At 39.3% G+C, this 12,213-nt stretch overlaps 1 protein-coding gene across 9 annotated transcripts in view; it reads right to left on the bottom strand.

Annotated features, from left to right (window-relative positions):
* The window catches only part of LOC101135415 (zinc finger protein with KRAB and SCAN domains 8), a 37,180-nt gene extending 26,004 nt beyond the window's left edge, over positions 1-11,176 (bottom strand). For 6 of the 9 annotated variants that reach the window (XM_063707418.1, XM_004043489.5, XM_063707420.1 and 3 more), the window contains exons 1-5: positions 10,984-11,150; positions 4,124-4,632; positions 3,324-3,465; positions 1,018-1,109; positions 570-693 (exon numbers count right to left, since the gene is read on the bottom strand). In XM_063707418.1, the coding sequence (XP_063563488.1) occupies positions 570-693; positions 1,018-1,109; positions 3,324-3,465; positions 4,124-4,540 (775 nt within the window). In that variant the 5' untranslated portion in view covers positions 4,541-4,632; positions 10,984-11,150. Of the gene's footprint in view, positions 1-569; positions 694-1,017; positions 1,110-3,323; positions 3,466-4,123; positions 4,633-8,581; positions 8,676-10,983 lie in introns of all 9 variants that reach the window. The other 3 variants (XM_055390526.2, XM_063707417.1, XM_055390527.2) reach the window with 3 other exon arrangements.
* Positions 11,177-12,213: the final 1,037 nt, after the last annotated feature.

Below are 12,213 nucleotides of genomic sequence, written 5' to 3'. Positions count from 1 at the left end.
ATAAGTAAACACAAAACTTCTGTCTCCAAAATAGCTTCTTAATAGTGACCTTGCTTAATATGAGCTAGTCAACTGGGAAAGAGGTACCATTAAAAAAAGAGAGTTAATTGGAAGGGGAACTAAAGTCAGGAAAGGATGAACTGAAGTGAGGTGAAAGTTGGGGAGAGGAATATGGAACTACTAAAAGAACTAATGAGCAGGACAGAAATGGGAAAATGCCCAAACAGTCACCAAAAGGGAGGAGATACAATTAATTTATGTGAGAAAAATATATGTAGGAATCCCATGACAACTTGGAGAAGAAATATATGAACTCAGAGAGCACCTGTGAGATGTCAATTTCCAACTGGCAAACACGCCAGTACCCTGGTACAAAATGTAAGGAAGTTCTGGACAGGAGAACAGAAGTTTCACGTAAGATTTCAAGAAATCTCAACATCATATCCCTCTGCTGGATCCTGAGTTAAACTTATAAACTATGTCTTTCAGAAAGGCTGTAGCTACTATACACATAAACAACAAACAAACAAAAAATCTAAAATGACAATAATAACCACACCTCTCCTTACCCAGGGAGAACACGTTTCTGAAATTTTCTGGCCTGTTATCTCTACTCAGATCCTTCTGTGATGGATCAAGAAGCCACTCCTCTCGAATAAGGGACACAGCCATGTCTTCAATCTTCTCCAAAGTCTGAAACAAAACAAGATCCCCATTTGGGGACTGGGACTGTTCCACAGCTCAAACCTATAGAGCTTGAGAGATCCACCAGTATTGGGAGAGAGTTACAACTTGGGAATGTACTATGTAAAGGGATCTGAATAGCTAGGAAGAAGAGGAAAATGCATGAGATTTACTGGGGGAAATTCAGGATCAATCTGTCCCTAGGCAAAAGAATTTTTGGGACAACTTTTTGGGTAGGTACTGCTACAAACTAGACAGTCAAGATATAGGGCAGATGCCACAAACACTGACAAGCACAGCTATGGGGTTTCAGTGAGAAGGAGCACAACTCACCTGGAACCCTGCTGTGAGAAGTGTAGCTGTCATTTCCTGGTCTCCAGAACTTCCTTTCTGGGAACGAGTAGGACTCTGGGAAGTAGACATGGCTGAGAGGAGAAAGGAGCTATGAATGAGACCAGTCCTGTCCTGTGGTTGTGGGAGCTGGCACTCACCCATTCCAAATTATTTTTATTTCAGCAGATATACATGTATGCCAAAGATTTTGCACGTGAAGTGCTGATATCTTGGATTCTGGGGCCATATCTATGGCTGCCCCACAAAACATACGCACCCCGATGTCCCTGAAGTCAGACTGAAGTTACACTCAAAAATAGAAAGTATACTGGTTTCCTAACAGGAATCGCTTTTCAATTTCTTCTCTACCATCAAAACTACTTCTGTCTTTGTGGCTATATACAGTATTTCCTTAGGTCCTAATCTCTTGGCAAACCAAGTATCAGAATCAACCAGTCTCTATTAATTAATTACCTTTCTGAAATGTCTACTATGGCTCCCAGTATTTGCTTTCTATAGATATTAAATGGCTTATTATTAAAATATAGATTACTGTATCTCAGGTAACAAGCTTTAGGACTTTAGACAAGAAGTATTGTTTTAATGCTTTTTTAGAAATATTAAAAATTCATATTTATAAACTACTCTAAATCACATTAATGAAAAAATATGAAATGCAGGGGAAGATGAGACTGGAACACCTCATTCTGCAATAAAGTAAAAAAATTCTCAAAAAAACAATGGGAAAATGTCAAGAGGATACAAGAGCCAGACTGAATGGGCCTTCTATGGCCAAATCTGAGATGATTTAGCAAAATAAAGACAGTGGCCGAGCACAGTGGCTCATGCCTGTAATCCCAGCACTTTGGGAGGCTGAAGTGGGCAGATCGCTTGAGGCTAGGAGTTCGAGACCAGCCTGGCCAACACAGTGAAACCTCGTCTCTACAAAAATACAAAAATTAGCCAGGCATGGTGGCGTGTGCCTGTAATCCCAGCTACTGGGGAAGCTGAGGATTAAGAATCGCTGGAACCCGGAAGGCAGAAGCTGCAGTGAGCTGAGATTGTGCCACTGTACTCCAGCCTGGATGACAGAGTGAGACTCTATCTCAAAGACAAAACAAAAACAAAATAAAAGACAGTAACAGAATATTTATGGAATAAATACGAATTTGAGTCCATACTGATAAATAAAAAATAATAAAATTGGGAGAAGGGAGCACTCTCCTTTACAATAAAGAAATGTAGAAGGAATGACAGAGTTAGAAAATCACTATTTCATAACCATTCTAGTAATCACTAAGTCAGTCAAGAAGCACCAATGAACACTAAAACTAGTGTTTTAGCAACAAAAGTTTAATGAGGACTAAGATATTTAAATACACTCAAGAGTATCTTCCACAAATTATTTATTAGTTACAAAGGGAAAAATAGTAACTATACAATGATTAACCCCGCAAGAATAACCTTAACCAAGTCATCAAAGATAACACCACCAATAATAGGACAAATTCCTGTTGTACCCCTAAGAAGGAGTACAACATCTCTTGTTAAGATTTAGGTCATGTATCCTTGGCAGGGTGAGGTGTTCCTGCCAAATATATATGACCTCAATGTAAACATGATCAAACATCACGCAAATCCAAACTGCAGCCATTCTACAAAATAACACACCTGTACTCTTCAAAAAAAAAAAGAAAGGTTGAGGAACTATTCCAAATTAAAGGAGACTAAACAGCCATGACAACTAACCACAAAGTGTGAAGCCAGACTAGACTCTGAACCAGAAAGAACATAATTGGGGCAACTGTCAAAATATGAACTGTGGCCTAGGTTAGTATTGTAGCAATACTACATTTCTTAATTGTGATAAATTTAGGAATTTATTTATTTAAGTTACCTAAGAAATGCTCTTGTCTGAGGAAATACATACTGAAATATTTCCAAATAAAGTGGCATGACAATACCAGCATAACCTCAAAAATGTATGTTGTAAATGTACTGCGGTAACAGAAATATGGCACATGTATACATATGTAACTAACCTGCACAATGTGCACATGTACCCTAAAACTTAAAGTATAATAATAAAAGGAAAAAAAAATTAAAAAAAAGTCAAATTATTTGTTCATGAGTTTACCACTAGAAAGAATAATCTATATTTGAAGCCTAAACATTTAAACACAGACATTGGGACTGGTCTGTAAACAGGATTTTAGTTCCTGGTTCTTCAGGAACTAGATAGGTATCCCAAATGGACTTTCATTTCTACTTCCCCCCCTTATCATCAATGAAATCTGGCTACTCACCTCTCTCTTGTGACTCTTGGGGCACTGGAGATTTATGTTGGATTGCCTCAGATTGGAGCTGAGTATTTGGAGGCTCTGGTGCAGATGCTGAATGTACTACCTCCTCCCAGAGTACCCTATGTCCATGTACGCGAGCTGAGACCTGGAAACAACAGACAGTTGGATAATAAGGAATCCCTTTGCAAAATGTAATGAACAATGAAAGAGGACCACAAACACATCTACAGGGATATATGCTTGGGGAAGGAAGCAGCAGAATCTTCCTCACTTCTTAGGGACAGTAAGGAACACGAATACGTAATGAGCACAGAAAGAAAGGCATCATTTTTGCTTAGTACTAAAGGAAAAGATTTCTGCTGATGCCTTCCCTGTTACACAGAACACCAATATTTTGTGCTCCTAAGGCAGAGGAAGGAGGAAAACAACAAACTTAAAGCAGTGCTATGCAGTAGAAAAATCCTTTAATAAGGAACTAGAAAGCCTGATTTCTGGTCTCAAATTTACCTTTAATTATTTGGATACCCCTGAAAAATTAACTTAAGCTTCCTATGCATCAAGTTCCCATCCGGCAAACAAGAACAATACAGTTGTAGGGATGTTATGATGACAAAAACAAAATGGATTTATATCCTTTACAAAAGTAAAAAGAACTCAACAAGTCATACTACACTAAAACTATTGTCATCCTTATCCAACAGAAACTGATGCTAAGCATCTGCTCTCCCACTGTGATACCTATGTCCCTCTACCAAGCTTCCAGGACTCCCACAGTCACAGCATGCACACCTCCTTCTACTTACTGGTCGTCCTAGTATATCAATCTGCCTTTCCAAATCCTCTAATAGGGTCACCACCTCCTCTCCGTTCTCTAGCTGATGTTCCTTAACCAGTGTCTGGAGCTCCTCAGGTAGGATGGTCAAGAACTGCTCCAGCACCAGCAGCTCCAGGATCTGTTCCTTGGTGTTCAAATCTGGCCTCAGCCACTGATGGCAAAGGGCCCGTAGTTGGATCAGAGCTTCTCGGGGTCCTAGTGTCTCCTGGTAGCATAACTGCCTGAAGCGCAGGCGGAACACTTCTTGGCCAAGAGGGTTATTTTCATGCAGACTAGATTCCTGGTCCCAACCATGATCCTCCTCTACCTTGACGATTACAAGATCCTCTTCAGGAGTCTGGTCTGGTGGGGATGGGGCTGAAGGCTTTCTTGATTCTTCAGCCATTAGAGCCTGAAAAGCTCAGGAAGTTCGTTTCCACTACCTTCTTTATCTTCTTAAGAGAAGACTCTTCTGAGGGCCTCTTTCTAAGGGTACTTCTTCATGAAGAAAATATGATAGTGTTAAGGCAAGTCAAAAGTCATTGTAACTAACTATGGTATCTTAACAAGTTCCTTAGTATGACACAGACTTCATGGCTCGGCCAATTAAATGATCCTCCCCACTGTTCCAGAGATAACTTCTTACTTCCTTAACTTTCTGTCATGCCAGTCATGCCAAACCCATCCATAGAAAAACCCCTTCCTTCTGCTTTCATCACCATGTTTGGGGATGTGGAACACGGCTAAGCAAAGTCAGGAAACCATGTAGACTGGGTCTAGTTGAAATTTTGTGTTTAATCTCAGCTGGCCTTCAGGGCTGCTCATTTAACCCCTTTTAGTCTTTGATACACCAGCTGTACTAATCTGGTTCTACACGCTTCAGCTCTCAACCTTTCCCTTACTCTTAACAGATAAGACTAATTTCTACATAATCTAATTCAAGGTATTGTCAAAAACTTTCCTAACACTTTGCTCTTCTCCACCTAACATTCCTTATCCTACCTGTGCCCCTCATCTTTCCTCCTATCTCAAGGCTAACTTCCTCTACTATGGACGTGACCTCCAACTCAGAAACTCTCTATGGAGCACTCCAAGCAACCTGGATGCCCTATTGACAACTACAACCCAAAAGTCTACTCCCACACTCAAAAGGCTACATACTATATGATTTTATTTATGTGAGATTCTGGAGTGGGAATGTTTAAATGTTTATCCATTTCCCAGTTGAACAATATCTGAGTTGTTTTTGTTTTTTTATCACTATGAATAAAGCCACTATGAACATCTGCATGAGTTTTGGTGTGAATATAGTTTTCATTTTATTTGGGCAAATATTCAGAGGTAAAATTGCTGTGTCATAAAATACATATATGTATAACTTTATAAGAAACTGCAAAACTGTTTTCCAAAGCACTCTGCATTCCACTACCTGTATATGAGAATTGCAGTTGCTCACCAATCTGACTAGCACTTGATATTGTTTTTGTTTTTAATTTTAGATATTCTAATAGGTGTATGTGTAGTGGCAACTCATTATGGTTTTAATATCTCATATGGCTTTAGTATGCATTTCTCTACTGACTAATAATGTTGAGCATCTTTTTATGTGCTTATTTAACATCTATATATCTTCTTTAGTGAAGTATTTGTTCAAAACTTCTGCCCATTTTTAAATTTAGTTATTTTAAAATTAAGTTTTGAGTTTCTTACATACTCTGGACACAAGTCCTTTATGAGATATGTAATTTGCAAGTATTCCCTCTTTTTCATCCTTTTCATAGGGCCTTTTGAAGGAAAAAAAGTTCATTTTTTTAATTGACTGTGCTTTTGATGTCATATCTAAGAAATCTTTGCTTAATCCAAGGTTACAAATATTTTCTCCTGTTTTTTACTAAAAGTTTTATAGTTTTAGGTTTTACATTTAGGCCTATGATCCATTTTGAGTTAATTTTTGTATAGAATTTGAGGTATGGATGGAGGTTCATTTTAAGGATTCTCCTTTATCTACTTAACTGTCTTTGTATATTTGTCAAATATCAGTTCACTATATGTATGTATATGTAAGGGTCTATTTCTGGAATCTCTGTCCTGTTTATTGACCTATACATCTATTCTTTCACCAATACAGAATAGTCTTGATTGTGTAACTTTTAAAATCTTGAAATCAAGTAGGTGGGTCTTGCAACTTTGTTGTTCGTTTTCAAAATTATTTTCACTTTCCTAGTTCTGTTGTCTTTTGATACACATTTTAGAATCAGTGTATTAATTTCTACAAAAAATTATTGAATTGGATTTGTATTGAATCCATAGCTCATTTTAGGGACAACTGATATCTCAACAATAGTGAGTTTTCCATTCCATGAACACAATGTGTCTCTCCGTTGAAGTCTTCTTTGACTTCTTTCATCAGTACCGACACTACTTTCTGAAAGGACAAGATAAAATACTGTTGCCTTTAAAAATCCTTTCCTGGTGACTCCAATTGGAAATTATTTTCCTCTCATTCTATACCTCTGTTACTTAAATGTGTATTGCTTTAATGTTACTTTTCCCATAACTGTATATTTATTAGTTCCAAAGGAATTCTGACTTCAAAACTTAATTGTATTTTCCCCATGGGCAAAGGTCCATATCTTTTATCTTATTGATAGAATCGAAGAACATTAGCCATATTTACAATTGCAAACACAGAACATGTTTATATTTCTTGTAAGAGTGAGATTTAGAAACAAGACCTGATGTCCGAAAAAAGTTCAATTTCTTGATCCTATTTCTTTGTGAAATATATGTCTATGGTTTCCATCCTTGGTATAGACATCATCTCTTGCCTAGAATTGCAATGGTAACTTTGGTTATGCTTTTTTCCCATTCATGTTCCACAATATTGCCTACTGTGGGTTGAAATGTGTCCCCCAAAAAGATATGCGGACGTTCTAACCTCTAGTACCTGTGGATGTGACCTTATTTGGAAATGGGGCTTTGCAGATGTAATCAAGTTAAGATGAAGTTATACTGGAATGGGTAGGCCATTAAACCAATATGACAGGCACACTTTTAAAAGGAAAAAAGACACAGAGAGACAGACTCTGAGAAAGGAGAAGGTCATGTGAAGACACAGACACACAGATGATGAATGAGAGCTAAGTGACTACAGAAGCAGAGATGGAGTTATGCAGCTGCAAGCCAAGGAATGCCAAAGTTTGTCAGTAAAAACAAGAAGCTAGAAGAGCATGGGTATGGCGACACTCTGATTTTGGACATCTAGCCTTCCTAACTATGAGACAGTAAGTGTCTATTCTATTAAACTACCAGGTTTATGATACTTTTTTTTTTTTACAGTAGCCCTGTACTGCCAGAGATTTTTTAAAAATATGTAATATGACTAACATGACTCACCTCCTGAAAATATTTCAATAGGGACCAAATTTTTTAGCATGGTATGCAAGGCCCTTTATGAATGTGAACCTGGCTGGCTATATCTACTTTAAACTCACTTACATAAAGCCTTTCTGGGCTGTGGCTTTCTCATACTTCCATTCTACTACAGAGTTCTTTACTCTAGCTCAGTGGTTCAAAACTGATGGCAATATTGTCCTTACCCCCATCCCAGGGACCTTTCATAATGTCTGTAAATATTTTTGTTGTCACAACTTGGGGGTAACGGGTGCTACTATTATCTTGTACATAGAGGCCAGGGATCCTACAATGCTCAACACAGCCCCCACCACAAAGAATTATTTGGCCCAAAGTGTCAATGCCAAGGTTGATAAATCTTGGTCCAGCTAAAACCATTCAACTCTTTTTTTTGTTTGTTTGAGATGGAGTCTTGCTCTGTCGCCCAGGCTGGAGTGCAGTGGCGCGATCTCGGCTCACTGCAACCTCCACCTCCCGGGTTCACGCCATTCTCCTGCCTCGGCCTCCCGAGTAGCTGGGACTACAGGCGCTCTCCACCACACCCAGCTAATTTTTTGTATTTTTAGTAGAGACGGGGTTTCACCGTGTTAGCCAGGATGGTCTCGATCTCCTGACCTCGTGATCTGCCCGCCTCAGCCTCCCAAAGTGCTGGGATTACAGGCGTAAGCCACTGCGCCTGGCCTAAAATCATTCAACTCTTAACTCTAATTTATCTATTACCTCTTTCATGAGTTCTTCTCTGTCATCCCCCTGCCATTTGTCATTCCTACCAAAGCATTTTTTACATGGTCCAAATATAGGACTTATCACATTGTGAGAATGTGGCCATGGCCTTATTGCAAATGTTTGTTGACAGAGGTGACCATTATCTTTGTATTTCAAAGATACTGTAGAGAATGAAGAAGAGTGTAAGTAAAGGTAGCATACCCTAAACCAGTTGTCATGAGATGCTAACATCAAGATAAAACCAGAGACCTATAGTCCACAAAGAAGAGATAGGTACTTAGGAAAAAAATCAGATTACTGTACATACAGTTCCCCATATGGATCATCAAGGCAGTGCTTATCTTTTCAGTTTTTGGAGTTGTGGCACGGGGCGAGGGGGGTTGGTTTCTAGACTCTTCAACCTAAAGAAAACACAGAACTTCTTTCCAGCAAAATGTCCACAGATACAAAATTGTACACTCAATTTCGGCAGAGTTCACAGACTCAAAGGCCATCCAAGAATGCCAGGAAGGTTAAAAACAAACAAACATACAAACAAATCCTACATAGAGAGTGTGTACAGAAAAGAAAGGGAATTTGAAAATTATTTTTAAAGTTAGACAAGGCCGGGAACAACAGGGTGGAGAGTAAACTACAGATCAGAAGAACCAAGGAGCAAAAGATATGGTTAAATATATCAATTAACATTGGGGGTATAGTTCACTGATTATGACTTTACAGGAAAGTGGAGGAATTTGCTAGAATAGTGAGATTTGGGGGAAGAGTGAATTTGAGGAAGATGCTGAGATTTTGTTGAGAAAGGGTAATCAATTTGGTTTTGACAAATTGTTTTTGTTTGAATAAATTATCTATAATTTTAAGATAATTTATTTTAAAATGGTCTTAGCTAATTTTAAAATAATTTAATTTTTCAAATCAAAACAAACTCTTAAGTTTTCTTAAAATAGCTACTTATGGTTTAATGTTAAAAACTTAAAGGTCAATACATGGGACATAAATTCTAACTGTTTAGAATGTGATGTTATATAGTGGTAGTCTTACCATGTTTTCTTATAAATTTCCTTAAAGCCAAGGTTCATTTTTAACTACTGAACAACTGGCCATCTATTACTGAGCAATCCTCATCCATAATGGCTATAAAATACTATTATTATTATTTAGGGACAGGGTCTCACTATGTTGCTCAGGCTTGAGTGCAGAGTCTATTCACAGGTGCAATCCCACTACTTACCAGTACAGGAGGCTATAAAATATTTTAATGTGAAGTGCGCAGCATTCAAGAACTTTATATTGTTGATGTGGTATTAAAAACTCTCAATAACAACACTGATGAAAACCAGCTAATTATCAGGTTTGTTCATTTTTTTATACCAAATCAGCCAACAGGTCTTGCCCATTGCCCATCTTGATTATTCTATTTAGTGGCTAATTTTCCATTTTTTTAAGTCTCTTCCCTCTCTAATCAACTAGTTTTTGAGAATTACAACCTATAAATAACTGAGTGCAAAATTACTCCAGTATGTACCTTCCTCTCAGTTTTGTGCGTACATGTCTGTATTAAGTTGGTGAGCACTTTGTGGATACAGACTGATTTTTACATAGTCTCCTTAAAGAACACCTAGTCAAGTTTACATGAGTTTAAAAGGCAATCTTTAAAGCTTCCTCTGGATTTTAAATACTGTAATCCTGTGAGATGCTGAAGGCACAACTCAATTTTAACAGTATTATTTTTTCAATAGTTGTGGAAGGAATGTATTCTTCCTTCAGACTATGTCTAATTTGAGAAATGTTTGGGAACTGAAAACAAAACAAAAAAGACATTTTCCAGGATTTAAAATCCAAGAAAAAGTAGGTGAAGCCAATACTATGCTTTGTTATCTCAAATTGCATTAGCTGAAAGTTTTAATTAACATCTATCACATTTTACATTTAAACGACAGAAATTCAAAACATGTATGTATTTGCTAAAACAATGATTGCTACGTAAATATACTCAACGGAACTAACAAACAACAGAAATATGTTTTTAAAGGTGGTGGTGGCAGTCAAAGTAGCCTGACAAAAATTACTCATGACTAACCAGAGTTTTGGAAATGGGGCCCTCCCAGAGTTCCTCGTTGGCTAACTTCAGTTTGCTTTAACAAATGAAATAGGCATTCTGATAATGTTGAATTCTGAATTACCCTGAAATTAAAAAAAAAAACAAAACTTTCGTACAATTATCTAGTCAACACACCACCAGTTTCTGAATACACTAAAGAAAGAAGAGTAACAGCAAAAATTGGTTTCCATGGATAAATGGGGCTTCCAAAAGCAAAATATGTCTTTTTTAAAAACTGAGAGTTTTGTTGTGACCTAAACGCAAAAGAGCGCTAAGTGAAAACAATTCAGACTCTGGAAATAGTTGGATAAAAAATAACATGGGGGGGGCCGTTCCCCATTTTAAGATAAACAAGATCGACTACAAAAACATACCACAAAACGATTATCTATGAAGAAAGCTTCATAAAAGGTTCCCTCGCAAAAAGTTCGAGGGCAATTCGTGGGGACGTACTCTGCCTGCACCAGCAACTAAGGCGTCAGAATCGGTCCGCGGCGCCGAACACCGCACAGGCCCCTCTCCGGACCCCTCAGGCCAGTCCTCAGCTGCGGCCTGGACCAGCCACAAAGCACCCACTTTCCTCCGGCCCAGAGACCGACCGTACTCACTGTGAGTTGCAGAGGCGCCCCGTCGTGGGGAAGGGAGGCTGCAACGGATAAACAGACCCGAAGGAAGGTCGGGGAGTAAAGGCGATGAAAGCTGTACTCGGACCAGGCCCCTCCGGCCACTAACTTCTAAATCTGCGGAGGCACAACACCGGCCAGCACGCATCTTGCCCCAAAGGCACTTCCGGAAGCTCTCTAGGAGTCCTGGAGGTCTAAAAGCTCTATGGTCGGCCGACTGAGGGTACCGGAGTACCACGCCCCTCACCTGCTGTGTGCTGTGTCTCGGGTTCCTCCCGCGTCTGCGTGCCTCAGTCTTGCGCTGTCGCTGGGGCAGTGAACGTACTGGGGAATAACGGACCTTGGTGTCCCCTCCGCCTTGTGTGCCCGTGCAGCTCCGCGCGCTCGCTGTCAATAGTAACGGTCCCCTGGGGGTAGATATCGGACGTGGGGAGGCTGGAGCTGTGAATAGGAGGCTGGGAAAGTGTTGGAAGAGGGAGCACTTCATGGATCCTTAGGATTCCAACTGGATTCGCGTTTGGCTCCGTTACATACCCTGTACTTTACTGTTCTCGATTCATAAACATATCCAGACCTCTCACATAGAGTACAAACTTCACGAGGAATTCCTGCTAATCACAGTTCATAGTTTTGTGAAATCCCTATGGCATGGCACTTAGGAATAGCATATTTTATTAAGTATTCAAAAAATCGTAATTAAGTATATATTCTTTTTGGATCTTTACATATTTCCCACTCTTTCCTATCTTAATGAATTTCTATCGCTTACAGCATCTGCTTTGCTGCTTAGCTGTTTTAATGCTAAACCTATGATGTAAGCTTGAGGAGTAGACCCTAGGTTTAATACCACAAGATATGGGGAACAAATCTATGTTCATTCTTTCTTTGTTAGTCTTTTTTTCTTTTTTTGCCTTTTTTTTTTTTTTTGAGACAGGGTCTCTATTGCAGAGTGTAGTGGTGTGATCATAGCTCACGGCAGCCTCAACCTTCTGGGCTCAAGCAATCTTCCCACCTTAGCCCCCCAAGTAGCTGGGACTACAGGTGTGCACCACCCTCAGCTTAAAAAAGAAAATTTGTAGAAACGGGGTGGCGGGGCCGGGGGGGGGGTCTCACTATGTTGCCCAGGCTGGTCTTGAACTCCTGGGCTCAAGTGATCCTCCTGCCTCAGTCTCCCAAAGTCCTCGGATTACAGGCATGAGACACCACCCTGGCCCT

The sequence above is a fragment of the Gorilla gorilla genome, chromosome 5, assembly GCF_029281585.2.
Source record: "Gorilla gorilla gorilla isolate KB3781 chromosome 5, NHGRI_mGorGor1-v2.1_pri, whole genome shotgun sequence".
NCBI classification, from domain to species: Eukaryota; Metazoa; Chordata; class Mammalia; order Primates; family Hominidae; genus Gorilla; species Gorilla gorilla.
This window is presented reverse-complemented; position numbering and strand designations above follow the sequence as displayed.